Source organism: Penicillium solitum, assembly GCF_028829755.1.
Source record: "Penicillium solitum strain IBT 25940 chromosome Unknown utg000005l_segment0_segment0, whole genome shotgun sequence".
NCBI classification, from domain to species: domain Eukaryota; kingdom Fungi; phylum Ascomycota; class Eurotiomycetes; order Eurotiales; family Aspergillaceae; genus Penicillium; species Penicillium solitum.
Genome location: NW_027072125.1, coordinates 1,111,247 through 1,137,399, shown reverse-complemented (window position 1 = coordinate 1,137,399; position 26,153 = coordinate 1,111,247). Strand labels below are relative to the sequence as shown.

Below are 26,153 nucleotides of genomic sequence, written 5' to 3'. Positions count from 1 at the left end.
CCAGTTCAATGGGTGAGTATCAACTTGTAGTATATGTATATCGCGAGGGTCGTTGTAGCAAAGTACAAGGTTCCGCTGAATATCAAGAGTGTATTGCAGGATGCATCGCATATAACAAGCTTCCTGCCCAGGAAGACAACAAACCCAAGGACCTTTTCTACATGCTTCACTTCGTATGACAAATAGAACTGGCATATCAGTATGAATGGATGGGCGGGAATTTGGTCTAGCGGTTGTCGTTGGCGACCATTTGGCACCGCTACTTTGGATCCCCGTCCATCCTCAGCTTGAGTACCGTTTGATCTCAAGTTGCCGGATCGCCTACGGGCGATGACTTTTTATTTTTTTTTATTTTTTTTTAAATTTTCCAACAGTGGAATGATAACCACACGACAAATCAAGGCCTAAGACCATAATTCCCGGGACTTAAGCAGTTTTCCGGAAGCCGTATACGTCCCCATCACACGCGTTCCAACAAGGGTCCACGGGTTGTATGTTGTATATGTCAAACCCCCGATATCTTGGTCCATTAACGTATTTTCTCCCTTGTGCCTACATTTGAGCAGCGATTTAATCGCTTTGGCAGTTCGCTTATTGACAGCTCTTGCACTCCGGCCCACGAACATCATCCACACGTCCCACGCGCCGCGGACCGAATCCCGGACCACCGCCACCACCTCCTCCACCACCACCACCTCCGCCGGATGGGGTTGTGCTGCCTCCCCAGCGAGAGCGAGTATTATATTTATTGCTCTGATTCTTGATGTTGAAAGAGGAATTCTCAGCGGCGGCGTATGAGTCGAACTGAAATAGGTCAGAATTAATCCACTTGCGGAATATGAAAGGGCGACAAGCTGAAACAAGAAACAAAAAGAAAATAAGGTGTCGCAGGTAATAACGCTTGCAAGATATACCTACCGATAAGAGGGTAGTGAAGTACAGGCCGAGGAAGAAGTAAACGCTCTCGATAAAGCGGGTGAGACGCACGTTGAACGGGGGGCTGTGGGTGCGCTGGTCAGTGGTTGGGGTCTCTGGTTATTGCAGGAGAGGATAAAATCACCTCTGGAGAGCCTCCCCGTTGGAGAAATAGACTGGCTTTTGGGGTCTGGCAGACATGGTTGTGGGGGGGAGGATGGTTGTCAGAATTGAAGATGTGAATGAGGTGGAGTGATCAACATGGCCGGGCCGGGGTCCACTAATTTATAGCCGCACCCTTTTCTTTTTCGTGTAAGTGTACATCGTATACATACAACATACCAATGGTCTATGTATATGTGTTTCAAAATACTAATTGTGTTTTCAAATAATAATAATATTCTTCAATGATCATGCATATCTCATTTCTAGGGGTATCTGAATGCTGTCTATATACATTGCGCTCCACAATTTGCAACCATCACTCGGAAATATATATATAAAAAATGTTGAATCACTGCTTTTCGTCCACTGACACAGCGATCGCATCCACTTCGCTCCGGATTTCATCCAGTCCATGGAAGCCTTCTTCTACCACCCATCGCTGGCCTTGGGGATTGTGCAGCACGTGGCAACTAGCACCAACCACCAGCAATCCTGGTGGTCGCGACCCTGCCTCTTCAAACGCCAAACAGACGTGTTCTAATGTCGAGCGAATGACACGCTGATCTGGGCACGATGCACGCTCAACAATCGCACAGGGTGTCTCCTTAGGCCAGAGTGTGCGTGATTGCGAACCGGTGTCTTCGGCAGGGAAGGTAGTGAGGGACTCCACAAGAGCAGAAATCCGGTGAAGAGCCATGAGGAAGACCACAGTCTGGGTAGGTACGTAGGTGGGAGGGTTTGGAGCAGCTCCCTTTCTTCCGGTTCCAGTGCACACGAGGACCTGATCGGAGACTCCGCGGTGGGTTGCTGGGATATCGGCGAAGAGGGCCGCGCTCATAGCACTAGTGATACCCGGCAACACGACCGGGGAATAACCCTCGTTTCTGAAAAACTCGAACTCTTCCGCTCCACGTCCATACAGATATGGGTCTCCCTGTTTCAAGCGAAGGACTTGTCGTCCTTGCTTCAAAGCTGCTAGACCCATCACGAGGAATTCTTCCTGCGCTTGGTCTGCGTTGCCAGGGAACTTGCGTGCGATGTGGACTTCAGTTCGGCGAGGGATCAAGTCCAGAACTGGGGCGGGAACGAGCTTGTCTGCGAGGATGATATCGGCATTGTGGATTGCGTGGTAGGTGGCGCGGGTGAGTAGGTCTGGGTGACCGGGGCCAGAGCCCGCGAGGACGATTTTTCCCTTCTTTGAGGGCGTATCAAGGCCATTTGTCCCATCTGTGGTAGCATTGCCAGATGTATAGGCCTGCAGGATGGTATCCATATCTCCATCGGTGATAGACACGAGCTTTCGGAGAGGCCAGTATTCACAGATCTGGGACAGCCAACGCACCCTTCTTGTTTTCGCCGCGGCGGCATCGCTTTCTGTAACCAAGTTGTTGAAGGTGTGTTTTTGGCCTGTACTATCGTCGTCCTCTCTGTCAAATATGCCTTCTACTAGCCCAGCAGCATTGTCCTCTTCCCACAGCCGCCTCCGCACAGCACCAAGTCTGTCGATGGCCGTTCCAAGGTTTTGGGGTAGGAAAGCAGCAATCTCCCTTCGTAGCCGGGATGCAATCTTGCACCCCCGGCCGGAGGTGGTGATTCCAATGTGAAGGGGGCCGTCTGAGTAGGTGGAAAGTAGGGTGAAGGAGCATAGTTCGGGGGCATCTGATACGTTCACTGGGATTCTGAGGCGCCGGCAGAGCTTCGAGATGTGTGGGCCTAGTAGGAAATGTGAGTAACAATGGTTTGGGAATCGTGGATGCAGGTCTTACTTAGTGAGTTGTTGCCACCCAAAGTGACAAAGACCAAGTCCACAATGTGATCAACTTCTTCTCTACCCAGAGTTGTCAAGTCCTTATCTTGAAACTCACGACGAATCCATTGGGCAGAGCCATTGGAAATGTGTTCAGATAGAGTGAAATGCATGTCATCGGTCTCCGGCGCAATGATAATCGGCTTTGCGCCGACCTCGAGGCTCCTCGCACATCGAGCGGCGGCAAGAGGATTTGAACCGACGATCAAGTGGACTTGTGATTCGGTATTCCACGCAGCCATCAATGGCGCGGGTGAACTGGGATCGCATGAGGCGTCCTTCATGGTGAAGTATAGTAGAGCGAAATATCAAGCCCCGCCAATGACTCTATCAGTATGAGATATATGCCGGTTTCAGAAGGGTAAAAGAGACCAAATTGCGGAAGGCCCTGGGATTCCGAGGATTCAAGAGAATTGAAGCTCGTATTTAACCAACAGAGTACCCAATGAAGTGACTTTCTAGACTTCCGCGGAGAAAGCGGCGAATATCAAGTCTGAGTAAAAGGCCTGTCACGATTGGTGATAACGAGCGATAAGGATATCGAAGTGGGGGATGATCCTGGCACAATTGACAGGAAGCCCTAAAATTTGATTTGAGCGTGATCAAGGGTCAGACGAAGGTCCTTGAGGTCCAATCTTATACCATTGACTCATATATAGCAAATTTCGCAGACACACAACTATTTCCAAAATTTTCTATACATCTTTATCGCCTAAAACGGTTAAAGGCAATTGCGTGCTTATTACCACGTGACTTCAAATACCGGGGAAGGAAGGCCGTGGACATACCCAAAGTAGTTTAGTGGGCCGTGTAAATAAAAAAGAGGCGCGTCGTCTTTAACCATACCTAACAAAAATATAGTTCCATCCTTGACGACGTCGGACTTGGAAATTGGATCTATTTGGCTGAAATATTATTGGGGATGTTAAATCCGAAGATAACAGAACGATGTCTTTTCATATGTTTTCTCTCCTTCCCAGTATTATAGTTGGAAAGATGAAAATGGTTAGCCAGAAAATGCAGAAGAAAATGGAAGGCTGATATCCTGCATACCTAAGAACAACTTTCTTATACATATAGCATAGTTTAAAACATGGAAAGTAATAAAGTGATTTTTCCCTGTATGTATGTATGTATATATACGTACATACTGACCTTTAATATCCTTCCCATTCCCTGCCAACGCGCCTTCTGCGATTCTTCAGCATTCCTTCCTAAACTACGATAAAGACATACAACTACGACACTTCGCTTTCCGTTTCCACTCCAGGGCTTCTATCATAAGTTACCACGCCGTGCTCTGTGATTCCACTTTTTTTAATCGCGGTCGGCCTGGTTCGCGCGGCCCCTGTCACCGCAGTTAACTGCGATGAAATGAATGAGGAAATGAGCAAACATACCCATAGATGCTCCCATACAAATCCCCACAGCAAACATTTCAGCTGGCTGTGCGCGTCAATTCTACCATCCAAAGCCCTATACAACTTGGTCATGTCAATTATCCTGGTCTCCTCACCATTGTCGACTTGAACCCACAAGTCGCTATTGAACTATCGCAGAGACTTGAATAAACGCGTCCCGAAGCGAGCCCTCCCGATGTTGCCGAAAGGACCATTCACCACCACTTCAATCGCCCTTCCTCGTCTCAATTCATTTAGACCACTTGGTCCCTAGCCCGGCTTTTCAGCAGTGTACGACACATTCAAAATCGAGCAGTGGAACCAGAGGCCCTCCATGCCCATGGGAAACCTTCAACCAACCAATCCAGGTGTATGCAGAGACGAACACAGTATCCATGGCCGCCTCGAACAGCCAGTTGGGCAATTAGTGGGAACGACCCTGGATGCCCAGTCAGTAAACAGGTGTTTTGCCGACTTTAAGAGCATCGGGAACAAATCACCAGCAGCCCGAAATTTATTCGACTCTCTTACTGAGAATTTTGCTGTCGTGTGCCTACAAGAGACAAGATGAATGGCAGGGGCTTGACGGAGCCATATTCACATGTGGTGAAGTGAACATCAATTTCAATGACCGACTCCAGCTGAAAATTCTGCATCTTACAATTCCATCCAATATCATTTCCGATCAGCATACATCGGCTCTTCAACCTTTCGATTTAATGACAAGTTATCGGTGGTAGCCTTCCACTGGGAAAATGATAACATTAACGATGTGCTTCTGGAGACCGAACTCCTCAGAGTCTTCCGAGACTACTACCGGTTTGGTCTCCTTACTTTTCGCTTCAAGCCAGATGTAACGAGTCAAAAGCCCTTGATGATGACATGCGTGAACTCTTGTTTCGTGGAAACAGTTATATCGCATCTACTGCTGTTGTTTTTACGGTTTAATCCAATCGCTCTTCTGTTGCTCATACTTTCAATTTATCTGTGCGTAACTTCTTTCAAGCGTGTGGTAGATATAGTTCGGGATCTGCTCGAATTGACACTAATACCAACTAGGTATAGTATAGCCTGGATGGAAAACATGGAGACGCCCGTCCTCCGGAAACACCACGATCTGGTGATCCAAAGGCCACGCACAATCATGTCCCGCTGCACTCAGGCTTACAATGTTGATTTACACGATTTATAGTGTTCATATTATTATTTACAGGGTTGCAGCCTTCTGCCAGTTGGACAGATGGTGTTAAATCTGGCTTAGAGCCTCTTCTTATATTGGTCTCCATGGCATCTTTAACTCTGTGAACAGAAAACGCGGACTAGACAATATATAGATTGTTGCCTCTGGTTCAAAAATTCATTATCCAGAAGAGATTAAATATGATTTCTAGACATGTTCCAAAGTAACTGGAAGTACAGAGTAGAAGGTCCAGGAAGACAAAGTGATGTTTCGGTCACGTGGGACGGAGCTTCCAGCTCGTAAGGGCGCGCAACACCGGAGCTACAAGCATCATCTCCATCACCCTCTTCCATTCCACGAATCTCACGTTGTCAAGCACAACAAACGTGTTTAAAGACATTTCCTACCAACCCAACCCTTTAATCCTTTAAATTGACACACCGGCCCCCCAGCCTCATTCATCATCATGTCCGGCGGCCTGCTGAAGCCCGAGAAGGACTTCACCAAGGATGCTGACAAGCTTATCCCGGAGGCGGAAGATCTCGCAAAGGTACCTCCAGACTTTTTATCCATATTAAAGCGGATGCTAACATATATGGTTCTAGACTGATGTCCAGGGAGCAGTCGATAAGCTGTTGGGTCTGGAGAAGCAATCCAGACAGGTATGACGCCGAGTGCCATCCCCATTACCGATCCTCCAAAACTAATCAAGATTCTCTTGTTCAGGCATCCGATCTTGCCACTACGTCGCGACTCCTGATTGCCATTGTCACCATCAGCAAGAACTCCGGCGACTGGAACCTTCTGAACGACCAAGTGCTGCTCCTATCTAGAAAACATGCCCAACTCAAGCAGGCCACAACGAAGATGGTGCAGACGGTGATGAAATTCCTGGATGATACACCTAACCTGGAGGTCAAGCTGTCTGTCATCGAAACTCTGCGCACAGTGACTGAGGGAAAGGTACGCCGAGAACTATTTGATCTTGACCGGAGTGGTGCTAATTATCGCAAAGATCTTCGTTGAAGTAGAGCGCGCCCGCGTTACCCGCATCCTTTCAAATATCAAGAAGACCCAAGGTGATCTCACTTCGGCAGCAGACATCCTGTGTGAGTTGCAGGTGGAGACATTTGGGTCAATGACGAGACGGGAAAAGACAGAATTCATCCTGGAGCAGGTCTCTTTGTGTATTGAGCGCGGAGACTGGACCCAAGCTCAGATTCTCAGCCGCAAGATCAACAAGCGGTACTTCAACCGCAAGCCGAAGAAGTCGGCTGAGCAGATCGAGACGCTCAAGAAGGAGGCAGAGGAGCGAGAGAAGACCCGTGGGCCTGATGAGCCACCCATGGAGGTGGATGACGACGTCACAGATCTCAAGCTTCGTTACTTCGAACAGCAGATTACCTTGGCCAACCACGATAACAAATATCTCGAGGTTTGCAAGAACTACCGGGAAGTCCTGGACACGGAAGCAGTCGAGAACAGCCCGGAGAACCTGCGTGCCGTAAGTAACCCTTTCCCATCTCAAAATGTGTGCCATCACTAACTCGCATATAGTCGCTTGCCCGTGTTGTGTACTACGTTGTCCTGTCTCCCTACGATAATGAACAATCCGACCTCTTGCACCGCATCAAGCAAGACTCGCGGCTGTCACAAGTTCCCGAGGAATCCCGCTTGCTGAAGCTGTTCACCATCCCCGAGCTGATGCGCTGGCCTATGGTTGCCGAGCAGTTCGGCCCCCACCTGTTCAACACAGACGTGTTCGACGCCGAGGCGAAGCAGTCTACTGACAACCAAGCAAACCAGAGGTGGAAAGACCTGCGGAAGCGGGTTATCGAGCACAATGTCCGTGTAGTGGCTAAGTACTACACTCGCATTCAGATGGGCCGTCTGACCCAGTTGTTGGATCTGACTGAGGAAGAGACGGAGAAGTACATTAGTGATCTGGTCACATCGAAGACCATCTACGCGAAGATTGACCGACCCGCGCGGTTGGTCAACTTTGCCAAACCCCGGGATGCCGATGACGTTCTGAACGAGTGGAGCAGCGACATGAAGAATCTGCTGGGTCTGCTCGAGCGGATCGACCATCTGATTACCAAGGAGGAGATGATGGCCCGTATCCAGCCCACTCGCAGCGACATGGGCAAGGCGCATTGAGTTGGTTAGAGATGAAAGCGTGTATGGGACTTGGGCGCGGGGATTACTGCCACCGCGTGTAAAATAATTCGCCGGTAGACCCAGGAGTAGTGAAGTCGCAGCATTGACCTTTATATGACACATACACAACACAACCTCAGTCTCATAACAGTAGCAATCGTCAAGTCGTTATTCTCAAGGGAGTATATATGTGCTACATGTAATGATGGTCTAGAAAATCTAATCTAATCTAGTAAAGATCACGCTGTCTTTATACAAAGTCCTCACCCTCAAAACGGCAAATCCATATCATTCACATCCTCTTCCACCTCCTTCCCCTTAGCATTCGATCCATCACTGCTCTACATCTGCTCCCGAATAAACCGCACAGCAGCATCAAGATACGGGCGCTGACTCGGCAAGAAGTGACCACCAGGATGCCAAACAACCAACCCCTCCTTCTCAGGCTCACCAGCACAAGCCTCAATCAAAGCCCGACTCCTCGACTCATCAACAAGAGCATCCAAAGACCCAAGGACATGCAACACAGGCGTCTGAATAGCAGGCTCCTCATAGAAAGCCCTGTACCGGGCCCCAGGCGACCTGAATCCAGAGTAGCAAATCGCAAACTTAAGCTGCGGATGCTGGAACTCTTCCTCGCCGAATGGTGCCGGAATAGAAATCCCCGCCGCGCCATCAGTGCTTATTTGAGAAAAGTGCTTGAATGTCGCCTTCCGGCCGGGCTCCAGCAGCGCCGCAACCATAGCGGCTAGGGCGGCGCCCTGCGAGAACCCGATCACGCCATCGAAGGGACCTTCTTCTTTCAGTGTGCGCCCAACAGCTGCGAACCCTTCTTCGAGGCCGGTGTACAGCGGCGGGTTTGCGGTGTTAGAGCGTCGCCACCAGCCGTAGGATTCGATTTCGTTGTCTGGGTTGCCTTCCGAGGAGGGCTCGTAGCCTGGGATGTCGGAGGGCAGGAGGCGGATTGGGGCTGTTGGGTAGATGGCGGAGACTTCATGCAGGGGGAAGGCCTTTTGGATGCTTTTTGTCAGGGCGCGACTTTTGGCGTGGAACAGGCTGCCGGACTGTGTGTAGCCATGGAGCATGAGTAGTTTGAGCGGTTGCCGCGTCGAGGTTGGCGGGTTAGGAGCCATTGTTGTGAGAGGCCGGGTATGGGTGACTCTAGAAAGTAAAAGTGATTTTAAGGACTGGGAAGAGAGGCTTGTCTTATACATCGGAAGGAAGAGGAGAGACTAGAAGAAAGTGACTCTTTTTCTCCCCCTCTCCGATGTATTGCGATAAGAGATAAGAGGGCGGAGTGCGGAGTCCTATTTGGGAAATTCTGACCCCAAACAGCTTCATCACATCAACAAATATCCAATTTGAGTCTCAATTCTTTCCATTCTCGAAATTATCACATATAACCTGCCATCATGTCAAACACCAACCTCCAAGACCTCAATGCTAAGATGCAGGCGCTCATCGAGCATGTCTCCCCCACCTCGCAACCCCACCATGCGACATCTTTCTGAACCCCTCGACGATTCGCCTCGCAGAAACATACGGTATGTTGCTAACATGTCTTAACAGTGCATTTCAAGCCCATCCCCAGTGCCAGCCTCCTAGCACCCACCCAACTATCTTCTTCCTGTACGACTTCGTCCGCAACAGCCACAACCAGCTGAAGGCCGTCGACGCCGAAAAGTACGCTGCTGGTGACAACGCTGCTAAGACCGCCGTGAACGAGATTGAAGGCCGCAATGCATTTACCAATATGCTCGTCAATGACAAGTCTGGAAAGCTGTCTATGATGACCGGCGGCGACCCCTCCAACCCTGCTGATTTCGGCCCGGAGATCAAGAACAAGGCCCTCATCTTGACCCAGTAAGGGGTTCAATGCTTGGTTTTCTTATTCATTCAATGGAATGGGAGGATCAGGACGAGCTTGGCCGGGCTTTGCTCTGCTTGGCCTTTGGTCTCCGTCTTTCTCTGAGTTACTGGCATCTTTTGTCCAATAACTTCATGTACACAAACAAACACTTATCATGACATACCCATATCTACATACGATCTTGAATGAAACTACGATTTCGGTTTCTTTGGAGTACTTTAAATTTCTTCTGGTATTCACCGGGTATAAATAGTGCCCTAAGAGATAGGAGACAACGAATCGAAGAACGCAGTGCTGCCGGAGTAATAGATGTTGAACTCTAGGACCTGCAGCCTGACACAGGAATAGTAATACAAGGAAAAGGTTCAAGAGAATAAGCTACTTGGGTTTGAGAGTCCCTGGTTTAGCCTGATGTGATTATCTGGTGTCGTACGTGTTCTTGCATTAATGTGACTTGGTTTCACTGCCTCATCTACCCTAGGCTAAGGCTGACTAGCACGATAGCAAGACTTTGATTTGCAATTGTGATATACCGCAGACACAGTGCATGGACTCGTCACCCTTATCTATTACATGCTCACCCATTCTTCGCTAGTTGTCGGATGGTAAGAGCGATATAGATGTGAGAAGGCGACTCTCATCCTCCGTAGCCCCCCACACTAATTCAGGTATGAATAGACATTATTGGGCCCCTTTGATCCACCTAAGACCTGCCATCTCTTGGCATGATCACTTGCAGAGTACACAGCCTTCACTTGGTTACATAGCCACCCAAGGATTGAGTTAGCAGATATACCGAACTAGCTCGTTGTTATATTGTATCGGAAGTAACTGTGGTTCGCTAACCCTAAGTTAGGGGATTCTCGTGATGTTGTCGATCTTCAACAGTCTTGGTTGTGATACTTCCCATAGAGCTACGGCTATACATCTACAGTTGGCAGCCATCTAAAGTACAAACCATGATATAGAGTCTAGAACCCAATATACAGTAGTCGCAGATACATTTAATAGATTAAACACAAGAAAGCAGAAAATCAGAACATAAATCAGAGCACAAAGTCTAGCAAGGTGCCTTTTTTGTGCCAGATATCCGGAACTCCCTTAGCAGAATGCTAGTTGCTTTTTTTTTCGAATGCTTTTTGGGGGGTCGTTGACAGGGTCGGGGCATTCCATCTTCTATCTGTCATCACGCGCAAAATGAAAACAATAATTCAACGCTGAGATATTAATCATCACCGTGAAATGCAAAAGAAAGAACAGGCAATGGTGGAAATAGGATGAGAAATGGGTCCCAAAAGGCCACATTCAAATTTGTCTTCTTCAAGAGGGGATTCAGCACACTTGATATAGTATGGAAAAAGAACCATATCACATCATCTGCAAATCGCACCCCTCACAAACCCAACACCAGTCGAAAAAACAGTTAAAGAAAAAATGTCCGTCCATGTGGTTCGGTAGGGGAAGGGTGATATTGAAAAAAGGGTTGTTTGGTATGTGACATTTTGAAGCCCGGTAGGAAGAGAGAAAGAGAGAAAAGTCCAGTATATGGAACTGGACCCGAATAGCAACTCTCTCCCCTAAACACCGAAAACCGAAGCCGAGACGATCAAAAAAAAAGTAAGAAGAGGTCAACCCCGGGTTTTGGTATTTTCATCCTAATTTCTCCATGCTAATTCTCTCTTTGACGTTTCAACCGGAACATAACAAGAAAAAAAAGTTTTTCATTCGTTTCTCGTTTACTTGCGGCGGAAAGAGCAGCCCTCGGTCAGACGGGCCTTGCCACCTGTGGGCTGGCAGAGGACGGTCGAGCAACCGGCGCAGATGACAACGGTCTGGGCGTGCGAGAAGACGGTGGTGATGGTGAAGCAACCGGGGCACTTGACGTCCATGAAGAAGGAGCGGGGCTGGGGCACGAGGGTCTGTAGGCGAAGAGATTCGATAATCAGCCATCATTGTTCTTCCAACATTTCCATCTTCCAAAAAAAGATTCCCTGTCGTTCGGTGCCTTTTCCTATTGGCTCCATGTCGAGCATCGGAGGTCCAGGTCCAGGTCGAATATCCAGGTTTTCGCCCCTCGTCGGGTTGATATTTTTCACATCTCTTTTCGTGTTTCTTTCGGAGGTAGGTTGTTTCATACCTTAAGCTTGTGCTTACGGGCCTCGGCCTGGGGGGTGGGGTTGAGGAGATCGACCGCGAGAACCTATCGACAGCATGTTAGCGTCGGTGGACGTTGAATTTTTGGAATCGATAATCCGTATAGGTCCCCCATGTCCGTGTGTATCGCATCGAACTGGGACCGAGCGGAAAATCAGGGCGAAAATGGGCTTACCATCTTGACGAGTGAAAGTCGATCAGCGAGATAGTTGATTAATGGCGCTGATGGCGATGGCCTTGTGTGATGCGGATGAGGTGGTCTTCCAAGAGAAGTCTGAAGGGATTTGGACCGGTTTGGGTGGAGGTAGGGCTTTGTGCCGCTTTGTGCCCTCGCTTGTCCTTATTCGGGAAGGCGGCGAACTTCCCACCAATCACGGATTGATTAGGTAAGCTACTGAGGTAAGCACGAGCTCAATCGCTGGTTCCGTGTGGAGACGTGGATTCCGCTGCGGGCAGGCAGTCAGGTGCTTCATTATTATTCTTCTACAACAATCTCAAAAACAACCTTGGAACGGCAATATTACAACTCTCATATTCTATCGCTAGAACGCCACTCCGAGCTACTTGCTCTGTGTTGAAGGGAAACTAAATTATGTACTGGAAAACGTCATTAGCCAGGCATCATTATGTCCAACGCTCTTTTCAAGTGTCCGACTGATACCCGACTCTCTCACTTAGCTCAATTGAGCTGTCTCGCCTGTGGTGATCGAGGTTGAACTGCTGTTCATCCACAAGCCCACCAAACACTCCGGATTGCGCCAATAAGCCTTTCATTTGGTCTTCTTCGACACGCCGGTCTTGCGCTCAGTCTCCTCGACGAATGGGTACTTGATCGTGAGGCACCAGATATCGACGTAGTCGCATATCGTGGTGATAATGTCAAACTGGAGGAAATGGAAATCAGCAAATCGTCGCGCGCACTTAGAAAGATAAGGGGAAACATACCACGAAGCTACCGTACACACCGATGGCCAATCCCAATAACCCGAACGTGAATGCCACCTGCCCAACACCATACCCAAGCACCGGGGCGGACCACAAGCCGATCAGCGCACCCACGCTGTCCAAAACACCCAGAGCGAGCGGGTACAGCAGGACATTTTGGTAGGGGAAACTCGTCTGGGTGAGGTGGCCGATGATAATGCGGCCGACAGAGTAGGCATTGATGAGACTCACAAACACGCCGAAGGGAATGGTGTAGTTTTCCAAAATCACCGGCTGCAGGTATAGGTAGGCGGGAATGAGAGTCCAGATAACCGCCAAAGGCAGGAGGCCATATAGCGGCGAGAAGGGATCCTGGCCTCGCTCGCGACGCACTTTCATGACGTTCATGATACTCGAGCCGATGGCGAAGCAGAGCATGAGTGAGCCATACCCAAGATACCAATAGGTGAAGGGTAGGTTGTACACTTGGCTTGGGAGGAAGCTAGGCTTGGGCACACCGATGGTCTCCAGCATGGGCTGGTGCCAGAAGCTGCCGCCGCCCATGTAGGCGGTGATAATGTAGACGAGGCATATAGTGAGGATGCCCTCGACGGGACCAGATATCACGCCCAATGTGAGGATTTGGGTGTAGTACTCATCCCATGTTTGGACGTAGAAGGTCATTGTTGCTGCGATAGTCAGAGACGATTTATGTTTGGAAGGGTAGGGGGAGGGCCGGGCTTACAGCCGAATAGAGCGATGAAGGTCATCCAGGACTGGCCCATGTTCGTTGCCGCTGCGAAGACCAAGACACTGAGACCGGTATTGCATGCATCGACACCTAGTAACATAGGAAAAAAAGAATCAGCAAACCATACACTTCACCCTCTTCCGTGCTGTTTTCAGGAACTCACTGTGATCAAAGAGCTCGCCCAGCGGGCCACTCTGTCTCGTCCTCCGTCTAAAGCGCAGCTAGTATCAGTAAAGCGTCACTCAACTGTGCGAGGGATTGTAGACATACGCCTGCATGCCATCTACGGCATCGAAGGTCTGGTATAGGAACAAGCCAATCGCACAACTGGCATAGACCCAGGGTGGGCAGTCCGTATCCAAATTCGGGTTGTACCACATAACGGTGATGAAATTAATTACCACGAACATGAATCCGGTGAGGGTGATCTATCGAAGCGAGGGATTAGGATCTTTTCTTATACTGCCGAAATCGCAACAATTTCGCGTGGGCAAAACTTACCGCATTGGGTCTTTAAACGCGCAAAGAGTATAAGAATCGAGTCAGCCATATTGCGCTAGATTCTCCGGAATTGGACAGGGAAAAGAAGGAAGCATAGCATATCCATCCTAGTATGCAAAAAAGGGCACCAGCGCGAGGACGGACAATCCATGCACACAAAGTCCGGGGAGCGAAAGCAAGGAGAAGGAGTATACTCACGCCATCCCCATGGGGAAGCAGCGAAGCACGCATTTATTGTAGAACGGCTTCAGGATATACTGACTAACAGGCGAATGGTCGACTCCAACATATTTGTAGTTCTTCAGATTCGCCAATTCGTGTTGCCGGATGTACACCATTCTGTTGGTTGTTTTGCGCGTCTGTGAACGCGCGGGTGTCTATTATTTGGGGTTTCCGTTCTGACCGCGAGTCATATATTTGATTGTGTTGTCGCGTTGCGGTTTTCGCAATTAAAGGCGCGCGATTAAAGTCGAAGGGTAATAATGAACGATATCGGAGAACGTATCTCCGGGAAAGGGTAATCGAAAACAAAGGGGAAAAAAGAGAGGATGAAGAAAAGAAGAAAAGAAGAAAAGAAGAGAAGAAGAGAAGAAGAAGATCTGATCTCCGTTAGGGAGAAACAGCCGTAGACGCGGGTCTATGATTTGATATTAAAGATCGGCGTCGAAGAGAGAGAAAGAGGCCACTTGGTCTCGATCTTTTGTTGACTTTTTTTTTCTGCCGGCGGAGAGAAGTGAGGTCTTTGATTAGATCGAGATGTTCGTCTTTATACATCGAGGTACGTACATATGTAGATATTTGACTACAACACTTATTCTTATCTTCTCAACTCCGCAATCCATGTGCACCTGGGCAAGTGAATATTCACATACGTAACATCTCTGCCCAAGTGATCTAAGCGTTTGCCAATGAAATTCCTCAAAAGTGTTGAGATGAGCAAAAAGTGGGGTTATCCGAGGGCACGAACGTTCCAAGATTGCTCGGACATCCGAGCTCAACGAATAATACGGGGAAACAGGGATTGTAACTAATAAGAGGTTTGATGTTTGACTAATGGAGTTGACACATGCTAAATGCCTAGGTACACAATACAGAATCGGATGCAAAGGGCCTAGTATCCCATAACATGCATCCCCACGGAAAGGAAATAAGGGTATGGGGTAACAGCGACCAATCTCGGTCAATACACCTCGCGACTTTCTCATTCAAACAAGATTCCCTGGACGCCAAGATCTGAAGAATAGGCCAAGGGAAATTGTTTCAGCTGGCTCTCGCGATTTAGCCGACAGGGCTCCAGGGCATCGGGACAAGGATCCGGCTCTGCATGCTCTGGATCAAGGGAACAGTCTTGTGAACCGTCTCGGCCCAGCCTTCGACACCCCACGACTGCTCGCGGCAGATCTTGCGCTCCTCCAAGTTGGCAAACTGCCACAGGTGGTGCACTGTGTTCAATTCGCCAATTTGCACAAACCATGCGCCTACACCCTCCATCACCTCACGACGAGCTTTAAGACCACGACGCCAGTGTGTCTCCCACTCCAAGAGATTGCCCGGGTGCAGTGTGTATGACCGAAGCTCAAACAGTCCACCGAGACGGCGAGGTGGGGTTGTGGGCCAGAACGAGAACTCCTGCATCAACGAAGTCCGCTTGCTCTTAATCAGGCTCTTGAGTTTGCGATCAAAGTCACGGAACTCTGGGTGTTCCGAGATGGAATGGAGAGAGTCATGGTAGCCTTCATAGCGTTGGTATTCCCAGATGTGGACTATTCAAGCAAGGACAGAGTCAGCACACAGAAAATGATGGGATCGTTTGATCAGGGCTTACTGAAAGTATCATTGTCGCCCACTTGCGTCCGCCAGCTTCCCACCAAGTTGACACGGTTCTCCTCGGTACCCGCCATGCGGGGGTACCACTGGCCCACCAAATCCACATACTCATCAACCTTGTCGGGCTTGACATCGTGCATAACGATCGAATGGACGTATTTGCCGCGTGCTAGAACCTGTGAGAAGGAGCGCTCCATATCCTTGTCGAAATGTTGACCCTCCTTGGTGCCGTAGATGAGTGAGGACAAAGGGCCACGTTTGGCCGCGGCTTCTTGTTGCTGGTCATCCCCTAGATAGCGGTGCGTTGAGAGTGAGCCCAGTCCTTTCTGGTCAAGCGTCATGGCAGCATCGAAAGTAGGGTGGATACGATCATGGCTGCTCGCATTGCTCACGTGTGGAGCAGTGGGAGCGTACTCACGGGAAGGGGAAGATGAAGAAGCAGAAGCATTGACAGACTGACTCTCTTGCTGTTCTCTTCTCAAACGAGCCTGTTCCAAGTTCTCGCGGAACTCCTTTTGCCGTCTGAGGTACTCCTCAGTCGACTGGGCTGTAATATCTCGAATGGAGGGAGAGCGATAGGCCACGGCTGATGAGCTGAATGGTCGCAAGAGTGAAGTCGCCGATCGGGCTGAGCGGGCTGCGCGTGGACCCAACATGATGATGTGTGGAAAGACCAAGGGAGAGAAAATGCACTTGACAATGATGGATCCAAAGTTGACAACAAGCTGGGGAAGTACGATATAGAATCAAGGAAGTGGGAAGAAGAGGGAGACGAGTGAGAGGTGAAGATGGTAGAAACAAAGTGAAGAGGGGGGGAATAGGAGAGTGGAGAGAGTTAAGTGCAGGGATCAGGCTGGAGTTGCAGGTAAGTTGAAGAGAGGGGGCGATGATCGGGGGATGTACCGATCCGATCGGAGTATGAGAATGTCTAGTACCAGTAACGAAAGGGAGTATTGGACTGCCGATTAATAGGTAGAATTAATCCAATCACTGCGAATTGATTACATGGAATGCTCCGAGTACAATGTCAGATGTGCGACTTTTGTTAAAACGGTAGCTCTTATGTGCGGGGAAGGAGCTTCCCCGAGTTCTTGGTATGGAGTAATAGTGACGGGCTGTGTCAGTACCACTTGCCCAAGTTTACACCTGATCTGCCACTAAAATGTGGGTAATGATGACATCGCCGAGATGTACTCAACACCATTGGGCTTCTGCAACCATCTGTACTTGGGATAGCGTACATCGCCACTTAGTATAGGCTAGTACTATAGAGCTACGGAGTACGGAGCAGAGACACGGCTGTTTTCTTGTACTCGACAGATGCAAGTATCATGCAATAATAACACAACATCCCGACACATCTGCCGCCATGACGTTGTCTGTGCTGTCTCTACGGAGTACGCTCTTTCACATCACTTCTAATATGTGTGTACTAAGGCAGTTGTCTGGAGTATTCTGTACTATTTCCACCGAAAAATGAGTCGAAAATAAAAAAAAAACTGCCGTATATCGGAGCATAGCATGCAAGAAGGCTACCGACTTAGAAAATCCATAGGCCAACATGAAGTGATGACGTTGTCGGACAAAGAGCCGGGCACCTAGAACCCTTTGGGTAACGGGCCACCGCCCCCGGGCAGATCACGACCCTCTTCTCCCGAGGTCCTACCTTCACTATTACTGTTTTTGGTACTCCAATCTTAAGAATATGGCCGAATCACTCAACCCCCCGCTTTCCTACGAGGCATCTGCGACCACCACTCATCCCCATGTCGCTACCTCGTTGCCATCCGAGGTCGTCTCGTGTCTCAAGAACTCCCGCTTCGTAAGTACAACCCTATTACACAGATAACCAGCCCACCAAACTAACCTCCTATCGCCCCAATCAAGCTACACCTGGCAACATGCGATGACAAAACACCCCATATCTCATTGATGTCCTACACCTATCTCCCCTCGACCCCATTCGACCCGCGCCCCACCATCATCATGACCACGAACCCCGCATCGCGGAAAACAAACCACCTGTTGTCCAACCCGCGAGTCTCACTGCTGGTCCACGACTGGGTGTCGCATCGCCCACCGACCCGGGCTCCGACGCAAGGTGAACGCGACGGTTCCCCGCCACCCGCTGCTACCCGCTCATCTCTTGCCAGCCTGCTGCTCAACTTGAACACCAGTGCGCTCTCCAGCATCTCGACCACCATTACTGGCGAGGCACAGTTCTTGGAGTCTGGCTCGGAGGAGGAATCGTGGTGCAAGGCTCGCCATTTGGAGAATAATACTTTCGAGGAGGAGGAGATCAACCTCTTCGGCCAGCAGCAGCAGCAACAGGATCCTAACGCCAGACGGCCTAGCATTTCCATTGATACCGATGTGCGGGTTGTCACTGTAAGAGTTACTGAGGGTCGTATTGCGGATTGGAAGGGTGGTGTGCGCGACTGGGTTCTGCTCCCTGCTGAACAGCAGGATTCTGGGCTGGTCAATGGCGTGACTTCTTCATAGTTTGGGGTCAATATGCTCCAGTTTCAATTTGGAATGCAAGGAATTAGTGTATAGCAATGGATCTATGATTCCTACCGCATTGGCACTACATTCCCAACCAACTCGAGTATAATTTGGCTATTCGATTCAGGGAATATTGCGCCAATGTACGATTCCCTCGGGCAGAATTTGCCCAAAATTGTCACCTTGTCGAATGGCTTGCGCTCGCATGATTGTACAGGAATAACAGAAGTGAAATGAACACAAATAACTATAGATATTACACTCGAAGTAGCCAGTGTCCAATGAATATAGACAGAGATCGCAGAGGGCCGCCGCTTATCAAACCTTATCGGAGCGAGCTTGCAGCTTCTCCGCAACAACCGACCTCGTACTCCGTGGAAAACGCACCCTCTCTCCCACAACCCTACAATGCACTGAGATAACCAATTTCTATATACCAAAGATCTCAGCCATATCTCGTCACCAAAAAACCACCCAAAATGAGACTCGCACACCTCCACCTCCCCCACACAACGCCCTTCAGCCGGGTCTCTCACATCCAACAAGCCCTCACAACCCGGCTCCTCGCACACAAAAAGCTCACCTCTCCAGGCTCAATATCCTCACAAGAGCCGAGCAACCCAAGCGCTACACTAGCCAAAACCCCACCGCCCCCGGACCCAACAATCATCACCTTCACCCCAAACCCCGTCTACACCACCGGCCGTCGCGACCTCCCACCTTCAAACACAAGCCCGCCCTCCACATTAAACCCCATTCTCTCCCTACCACCAGCCCTCGAACCAATCCGCTCCATTTTCACCCCGCACGGCAACCAACCCGCAAAGGCGGAGTACCACCCAACTCTCCGCGGCGGACAGACAACCTACCATGGACCCGGTCAGATGGTCGCGTACACGATCCTGGATCTCAAGAGACTGGGTCTAACGCCCCGGTGCCACATCCGCGTTCTGGAGAATAGCGTCATCGATCTACTTAAGAGCCACGGGGTTGAGGGGTTTACGACAGAAGATCCGGGGGTGTGGGTGAAGCCGATTGCAGAATCGGAATCAGGATCAGGATCGGAACCGAGGAAGATTACAGCTGTGGGGGTGCATCTACGACGTAATATCAGCAGCTTTGGAATCGGGCTGAATGTCACGGACGAGCCGATGTGGTTCTTTAAGCAGATTGTGCCTTGTGGATTGGAGGGCAAGGAGGCAACTAGTCTGCAAGGTGTGGGTGTTCCGGGATTGGAGGTTGGGAATGTTGCTGCTGCGTTTGTGGAGAAGTTTGTTAGTCGGGTTAATGCTGATTTTGCATGTGGGGAGAATGCGCATGGGGAGAGGATTGATGAGGTTTATCGGGTTCGGGAGGAGGATTTGTTGAATGATGTCTAGTATATAGCTTGTGTTTGTGGATGCTATGCTTGGATGATGCGGGGCTTGTGTTGTTAGTGTTATGTTTCTGTTGCTTGGTTGTTTTCATGCTGTTCGATAGCTCAGCTGTCGGGCTTGTAGAACCTATATGTACGATGATGTATGTACCCTAGCCGGTACTTCGGATAGAGAGCTGTGCTTCGTTATTTGGCTGGATGGTCTGGATCACGATGAGGATGCAATGTAAGAAACCCAACAAGGAAGTGCATGATGTACATAGCTGTATTCTAATGTAGTCACAATGCGAATTAGGCCACATATGGCCAGCGAAAACACAAGATGGAGAAGCACAAAGCGCAGCCCTGGAGGTCCTTAAACGTTATGGAGCAATATGAATGAGAAAATACTGCCAGCAGAAAAGCAACTCAGCTTGAAGCATCCTTGTTGGTGATATTATGTGACAAGGTACCTTCCCGGAGTACCGCCAGGGCGGTGAGAAGATTGCTGTTTTTGATTCACTGGAGTAGAAAACATTAGAGAAATAATACATAAGAAAACCCCTACAAAAACTAAAGAAAATTATATTTATATATCATAGTTAGGAGTCAAAAAACCAACCTCGCTGAAATGCTCGGAACACAGAGATCCGGAGTTATGCAATCATGCAATCAACAAAGACCGGTTTCTATGCGGTCTGAATGGAACAAACATAGTCTGCTCCGGAGAAGAAGAAAAAAGTTGAAAGCAAGCTCAAAACACCGAATGCATGGGGGAATCAACAAATCCAATCGGGATAAACGTGGGGAGAAACTAAAGACAAGAGGGCGAAGAAAGGGAGAGGAAATGATGGGGACCTTCCAAGGATGGATATCCAGCCAGTAAAAGAAGGCCAATGTCACAGACATAGAGGGCTACCATGCGTATCAGGAGTAGACTGCAAGAGATCACCTCACAGAATGATGCACTGAGAGCCAGAGGACGAGCCTCCGCCCGCGTTAACCTCGAGGGCAACCTTAGCAGCCTCGTAGAAGCTTTCTCTGATACCGCGATTTTGGACCGCGGAGCATTCTGAAAATAACATAAGCCTTGCGATCATGTATAGATAAATTGAAGAGCACTCACCCAGGTACTTCACGGCACCAATCTCCTTTGCCTTCGCTAGGCCCTGGTCGAAGCTGATGGAATTGGGGTTATCGTTCATATCTTCATCCTTGCGCAGATCGCACTTGAGGGCTGTCAGAACCACGCGCACACCCGGGCAGTTTTCGTTAATCTCGGCGATCCATTTCGACGACACGTTCTCGAAGGAGTCAGGGCTGTCGACCTATTTATCAGAGCTTGTTAGTCCTATATGCGGTGGTATCTGAGAGGGAGAGCATTGTGCTTACACTGAAGCAGAGCATCAGCACATGTGTGTCCTCGTATGACAGCGCTCGCAATCGGTCGAACTCTTCTTGGCCGGCGGTATCCCATAGCGAGAGCTCCACGTGTATGTTGTCGACGAAGATATCTAGGGTGCGTGTGAGTTTCGAGGATCGTGATCAGAGGAGAGCGGGGTAATTATGTACCATGCACGTAGTTTTCTATATTCCTCCGAGGTTAGCGATGCGGGTTCAGGAAATTAATTCAACTTTAGGGGAATGCGCGCATACCAAACACCGTAGGCTCACTGAACACAGACAATAACTAGAGTTAGTAACCTGTATCTGAGAGTATGTTCCGAATATGGTAGAATTTCTTACTAGACCGTCGGGAAGAATCTAGTCAAAGTCCGTTAGCTATGCTGTCATTCATCGGAGACGGGTGAGGGGGAGATTGCGCACCCACGCGTAAACACATTCAGCGCAGATGTCTTGCCGCAGGCACCATCGCCTCTGCAATAATGTTAGACCAATCGCCAATGATCAGCGGGGAAATTCCGATCAAAACTAACAGTAGCACCATCTTGCGCTGGACCACCTTCTGTCGGCCGCACAGCTGCATTGCGCAAAGTGATTCAGGAGACGCGGAGTAAGGAGATAAGGGAGGGTAATGGACAGTATGTCCAGGTATTATTTGTTGGTTCGTGAAGCGTTACTCGTATAAGAGTTGAGAATAATTATGTGACAGTAGAAGAAGGAAGTTGTTGTCGGGGGAAGATTCCAGGACTGGCTAAGTCGATGACATCGAGCACTGAAGGGCCTAAGGGATCGGCGAATAACGTCAGCCCCCTTCTGGTCCACCTAAGAGATTTTTTTTTAACCTTTTGATAATTTGGCTGTTAAATTAAGTCCATTTTAGAACCGTCTCATACGATAGGTTTGTTTGGGCATGTTCCTGGTTGTTTTTAGGTCTTGGGGGCTTATACTCCCCACAGGTCTTCTATGAATTCGTGCACAGCCTCTTCTTGCTCTTTTTCATACAAGTTTACTTTGGCTTTCTTTCTACTGCATATTAAAAGCTCACATTTAGCTTTAAATATGTGGATAGTCTAGTAGCACTGCAATAATCAACATACCAAGCCCCTGATAGGTAATAAAGCTTATGGGATGCAAATATTTAGGTGGAACTCTTAATTTCCTTTCTGATGTGGCCTAGGTTATCTACCCAATTTCACATGCTTGGAATAATTCATGTATTCACATTGTAGTATTCACATTGTAGGCACTTGGACAGTCCTCTAACTGTACGGAGTAAGTAGATGGGTTTCCTTCACATAGGTCGGTGATTCAATAGAGTTGAACAATAAGTGGAACAATAATAATAACAAACTATTCAAGCGTAGCATTGAATGATGTAGGCATATTGAACAGTCATTATTCAAAGAAGCTGAATTAATATTGTTGGCATATAAACATACAATGTACAAAGTAGTTTTAACTAACTAGTTAAGTCAGTGGTCTCCTCACGATAACTAGTCAAGGCGGAAAGCTCACAGCTGTTATCTGACCCAGCTTCTCCAACACTCCAACCCCACCACTTTGCGACCCTCTCTATCCTAACCACCCTTCTTCTCTGTTTGAAATATCACACGCCCAAGATGTCTGACGACGATGATTTCATGCAGGATTCTGGGGATGAGGAGTATTAGTCCCTTGTTCACTCTGCCTTCAAGACCGAGAGCTGACCGTTCAAATCACAGTTACGACTTCGAATATGAGGATGCGGACGATGACGATTCCGGTGACATCGGAATCGAGAACAAATACTACAATGCCAAGCAGATCAAAGTCGACAACCCAGAAGAGGCAGTGGACGAGTTCCTAGGCATAGCGCCCATGGAACAAGACAAAAGCGACTGGTAATTTGTTGGCTCCCAGGCTGGTCGCAACAACTGTCGCTAACTATGAAAACATAGGGGATTTAAAGGTCTCAAGCAGGCTATCAAGCTGGAATTCAAGCTCGGGCGATACAGCGATGTAAGGCTCATGTCTCAGAACCCCGATCTAGCTGTCCAGATACTAACTCCCATCTCTTCATTAGACCGTCGCACACTACCGGGAACTGCTCACATACGTCAAATCCGCTGTTACACGGAACTACTCCGAGAAATCGATCAACAATATGCTCGATTTTATCGAGAAAGGGTCCGACAATGCAGAGGCATACCAATGCATGGAGGAATTCTACTCTCTGACCCTCGAATCATTCCAAAATACAAACAACGAGCGCCTTTGGCTGAAGACAAACATTAAACTGGCTCGTCTGTGGCTGGAGCGAAAGCAATACGGCCAGCTCGGCAAGAAGATGCGGGAATTGCACCGGGCATGCCAACGCGAGGACGGATCGGACGACACCAGCAAAGGAACATACCTACTCGAGCTCTACGCCCTTGAGATCCAGATGTCCGCCGAAACGAAGAATAACAAACGACTGAAGGCCTTGTACCAGCGCGCGCTCCGAGTACGGTCGGCAGTGCCCCATCCCAAGATCATGGGCATTATCCGTGAATGTGGAGGCAAGATGCACATGAACGAAGAGAACTGGAGGGAGGCACAAAGTGATTTCTTCGAATCGTTCCGAAATTACGACGAGGCGGGTTCGATGCAACGAATCCAAGTGCTCAAATACCTGGTCTTAACGACCATGCTTATGAAGTCGGCCATCAACCCCTTCGATTCTCAGGAAACCAAGCCATACAAGAATGACCCCCGCATTTCCGCGATGACCGACCTGGTGGATGCCTTCCAGAGGGACGACATCCATGCATACGAGGACGTGCTGAGCAAACATCCGGAAGTCTTGGCTGATCCTTTCATTGCGGAGAACATCGACGAGGTTAGCCGCAACATGCGTACTAAGGCCGTGCTTAAATTGATTGCACCCTATACCCGGTTTTCGCTGCAATTTATCTCCAAGCACATCAAGGTCTCTATACCCGAGGTGTTGGACATTCTCAGCTTCCTCATCCTTGACAAAAAGCTCAATGCCAAGATTGACCAGGATAGTGGGACGGTGGTAGTGGAGAGTGCGAGTGACGTGGAGCGGCTGCGAGCTGTGGGAGAGTGGAGCTCCGCGCTGCGCAACCTCTGGCAAACAACTTTGAACGGTGAGGGGTTGCGTGCAAACGAGCCCTCTCAGGGCTCCATTTTCCAATCGAGTCTTGGAGACGAGGGTCTGCGATCGGGCCCTCGTGCACGTAAGGATGGCCGAGGTAAAATGCCAGGCAAATGGATGTTCTAGGCCATCTTTTTTGAAGCGGTTGCAAAGGGACAAAGGAATTTTTTAAGCGCCTTTCCTCCACGTGTGCATATGCGAGCCGCGTGGGAAACAAAAAAGAAGAGCTCACACCGGTTCTTTGTTGGGTTGGGCTTACTAGCGAACAGGAAGAATTCAGACCCGCTATTTAGAGTTGGTCTGACAGCGCTAAAATCACGATAAGATGAACTCTTTTATGTTTCTGATCCTTTTTTTTTATATATATAGTGGATGTAGTGGATGTGTAGGATGTAGTATTGTAATGTTGTAGAAATACTACTGCCTAGTTCCAAACCCATGCCGAGAAAGATCCACTAGAGATGTAGTCTCACGTAAGTTAGGAAGCTTAACCTTGTTGAAATATATATACTACCTTTTTTATATAGGTAATAGCAGACTATAGATTACAATTCGGAGAACAGAAGGTCCGATACAAAGAAAATTAAAAATTAAAAAAGCAATAAAGCAATCTTAGGGGAGGGAACCTTGCGAAGAACCAAAGACATGTGAACACATTTCCTTATCTCTTATAGGGATTGCATGATTGTGCATCAGGTACGGGGCCTTTCTGCCGAGGTCTTCCCGATTTGTCTCTTCCGTCGAACCCATGTAGAACCCATGTACGGAGTAGCCTCACTCGGATCCGATGTTGGATATCGAATTCGTTGGAGCATATGAGCTCTATACAACATACGCGCCTAGGCTGGTACAAATCACAATCACATCAACAAAGAAAAAGAAACTTGAGAAATCCTCCTATCAAGGGTATCCGAGCACCAGGTCGGGTGATGAACAATTCCATCACGGCAAAACCCTAACCAACATATGTAAGTAAAATAGTGAAATAGTACGGAGTAAAAAGAAAAGGAAAGTAAAATAAAACAAGTAATGCCACCATCGCCCCGAAAATAACGAACAGGAAAAAAAAAAAAAAAAAAAAAAACGAAAAGCAAATGCCGTATGCATCAAATCGGGGGGCTGCACCAATCATGAGGGGGGCCAACATCCAACGAAATACCCAGGAATCCCAGACCTCAGCCTTGGGAGATTTTTCAAACCCCGCTTTGGGGGGCCTATTACCCTTGATATATATTGCCTTTTATTTTATTTTGCTTTGCTTTTTTTTTGTTGGTGCCTTTGCTCCTGTTATATACCTAGTTAGGTGAGTCCGTGGATATTATGGAGCTCCGATTAGCCCGAGGCGTCAATTGGAGAGGGTGGGTATGTGGAGTGATAATAAGGGATTTGATAGTTAATCCGATGCATACACCTGGGCAATAGTATAATCAACATTGCATATCCAGGATGTCTACTCCGTAATCAGGAAGATAAAGAACCTGGGAATATACGTATCCCATCCTATTTATTCCTACCTGTATTCTGTATTATTTGTATAGTAGTTGGATTATTCGAGGGGTTTGTGGGGTATAGGGGGATTGTACTCCCAATGTACAACTTCAACGTATGTATGGAGTACAACCTATGTACAACTTTAAGGATGTACTACATTAATATAATAATAAGGGAAAATAGAAGGGAAATCAAGGGCATGTACGCGAGATGTTTGTGTTGTTCGATCAGCATCTTCAGACATCTGTATGGACGGAGGTAACTGGGGCACGGTGCATCGTTACTTCATACTGTTTTATTTTTTTTTCCCTTTTTCCCATTTTCTTCTTTCTTTTCTTTTTCTTTTTTATTTTCTAAACACATTTTCTTTTTCTTTTTGAATCTATTTTATTCTGAATTTCAATATTCCGATTTCCATATAGGGAGGGAAACAAGTAGGTTGAACTTCCCTACTTTTTCTTTTCCCTACCAAATCTCTCTCTTTACCAATTATCCTCCTCTTCTCTCCCCGCAAAAACTGCCTTCCCCCCCCCCCCCCCCAAACCCCCAAATCTCTCTTCCTCCCACAACTCTATCCAGAGCTTTTAGAGATCGTCCTTTTTAACCTTG

At 48.5% G+C, this 26,153-nt stretch overlaps 12 protein-coding genes across 12 annotated transcripts; 5 read left to right on the top strand and 7 right to left on the bottom strand.

Moving 5' to 3' along the window:
* Positions 1-591: 591 nt before the first annotated feature.
* N7455_008041 (uncharacterized protein) lies at positions 592-1,116 on the bottom strand (the record flags this gene model as incomplete). The annotated part of the gene is made up of 3 exons (XM_040955678.2): positions 592-804; positions 919-1,000; positions 1,061-1,116. The coding sequence occupies 3 exons, from the start codon at positions 1,114-1,116 to the stop codon at positions 592-594; spliced, it is 351 nt and encodes a 116-aa protein (XP_040813855.2).
* A 313-nt stretch (positions 1,117-1,429) lies between these two features.
* N7455_008040 (putative siroheme synthase) lies at positions 1,430-3,171 on the bottom strand (the record flags this gene model as incomplete). The annotated part of the gene is made up of 2 exons (XM_040955591.2): positions 1,430-2,793; positions 2,847-3,171. The coding sequence occupies 2 exons, from the start codon at positions 3,169-3,171 to the stop codon at positions 1,430-1,432; spliced, it is 1,689 nt and encodes a 562-aa protein (XP_040814006.2).
* A 2,762-nt stretch (positions 3,172-5,933) lies between these two features.
* N7455_008039 (proteasome regulatory particle lid subunit RPN5) lies at positions 5,934-7,627 on the top strand (the record flags this gene model as incomplete). Its single annotated transcript, XM_040955619.2, has 5 exons — positions 5,934-6,017; positions 6,073-6,129; positions 6,194-6,430; positions 6,483-6,971; positions 7,025-7,627. The coding sequence occupies 5 exons, from the start codon at positions 5,934-5,936 to the stop codon at positions 7,625-7,627; spliced, it is 1,470 nt and encodes a 489-aa protein (XP_040813956.2).
* A 341-nt stretch (positions 7,628-7,968) lies between these two features.
* On the bottom strand, positions 7,969-8,760 carry N7455_008038 (alpha/beta hydrolase; the record flags this gene model as incomplete). The annotated part of the gene is made up of 1 exon (XM_040955700.2): positions 7,969-8,760. The coding sequence occupies one exon, from the start codon at positions 8,758-8,760 to the stop codon at positions 7,969-7,971; it is 792 nt and encodes a 263-aa protein (XP_040813910.2).
* Positions 8,761-9,094: 334 nt separating this feature from the next.
* On the top strand, positions 9,095-9,494 carry N7455_008037 (uncharacterized protein; the record flags this gene model as incomplete). Its single annotated transcript, XM_040955710.2, has 2 exons — positions 9,095-9,171; positions 9,197-9,494. 2 exons carry the CDS (start codon positions 9,095-9,097, stop codon positions 9,492-9,494), a joined length of 375 nt encoding a protein of 124 aa, XP_040813873.2.
* Positions 9,495-10,474: 980 nt separating this feature from the next.
* N7455_008036 (40S ribosomal protein eS27) lies at positions 10,475-11,995 on the bottom strand. The gene is made up of 3 exons (XM_065605795.1): positions 11,827-11,995; positions 11,635-11,697; positions 10,475-11,416 (listed from the first exon to the last, which is right to left on the bottom strand). The coding sequence occupies exons 1-3, from the start codon at positions 11,827-11,829 to the stop codon at positions 11,234-11,236; spliced, it is 249 nt and encodes an 82-aa protein (XP_065460744.1). The 5' UTR covers positions 11,830-11,995; the 3' UTR covers positions 10,475-11,233.
* A 426-nt stretch (positions 11,996-12,421) lies between these two features.
* On the bottom strand, positions 12,422-14,165 carry N7455_008035 (aminoalcoholphosphotransferase; the record flags this gene model as incomplete). Its single annotated transcript, XM_040955667.2, has 7 exons — positions 12,422-12,535; positions 12,597-13,264; positions 13,321-13,416; positions 13,490-13,536; positions 13,597-13,754; positions 13,828-13,837; positions 14,026-14,165. 7 exons carry the CDS (start codon positions 14,163-14,165, stop codon positions 12,422-12,424), a joined length of 1,233 nt encoding a protein of 410 aa, XP_040813927.1.
* A 940-nt stretch (positions 14,166-15,105) lies between these two features.
* Positions 15,106-16,310, bottom strand: N7455_008034 (NIPSNAP family protein; the record flags this gene model as incomplete). The annotated part of the gene is made up of 2 exons (XM_040955529.2): positions 15,106-15,590; positions 15,653-16,310. 2 exons carry the CDS (start codon positions 16,308-16,310, stop codon positions 15,106-15,108), a joined length of 1,143 nt encoding a protein of 380 aa, XP_040813959.2.
* A 1,049-nt stretch (positions 16,311-17,359) lies between these two features.
* On the top strand, positions 17,360-18,156 carry N7455_008033 (pyridoxamine 5'-phosphate oxidase family protein; the record flags this gene model as incomplete). The annotated part of the gene is made up of 2 exons (XM_040955560.2): positions 17,360-17,476; positions 17,542-18,156. The coding sequence occupies 2 exons, from the start codon at positions 17,360-17,362 to the stop codon at positions 18,154-18,156; spliced, it is 732 nt and encodes a 243-aa protein (XP_040813971.1).
* Positions 18,157-18,638: 482 nt separating this feature from the next.
* N7455_008032 (lipoyl(octanoyl) transferase LIP2) lies at positions 18,639-19,538 on the top strand (the record flags this gene model as incomplete). Its single annotated transcript, XM_040955592.2, has 1 exon — positions 18,639-19,538. One exon carries the CDS (start codon positions 18,639-18,641, stop codon positions 19,536-19,538), a length of 900 nt encoding a protein of 299 aa, XP_040813921.2.
* Positions 19,539-20,114: 576 nt separating this feature from the next.
* Positions 20,115-21,652, bottom strand: rho3 (Rho family GTPase RHO3). The gene is made up of 8 exons (XM_040955630.2): positions 21,451-21,652; positions 21,341-21,391; positions 21,260-21,277; positions 21,170-21,186; positions 21,086-21,100; positions 20,906-21,027; positions 20,640-20,841; positions 20,115-20,585 (listed from the first exon to the last, which is right to left on the bottom strand). The coding sequence occupies exons 1-8, from the start codon at positions 21,498-21,500 to the stop codon at positions 20,467-20,469; spliced, it is 594 nt and encodes a 197-aa protein (XP_040813963.1). The 5' UTR covers positions 21,501-21,652; the 3' UTR covers positions 20,115-20,466.
* Positions 21,653-22,536: 884 nt separating this feature from the next.
* N7455_008030 (uncharacterized protein) lies at positions 22,537-24,179 on the top strand (the record flags this gene model as incomplete). Its single annotated transcript, XM_040955532.2, has 4 exons — positions 22,537-22,580; positions 22,639-22,797; positions 22,855-22,915; positions 22,980-24,179. 4 exons carry the CDS (start codon positions 22,537-22,539, stop codon positions 24,177-24,179), a joined length of 1,464 nt encoding a protein of 487 aa, XP_040814015.2.
* Between the last annotated feature and the right edge of the window lie 1,974 nt (positions 24,180-26,153).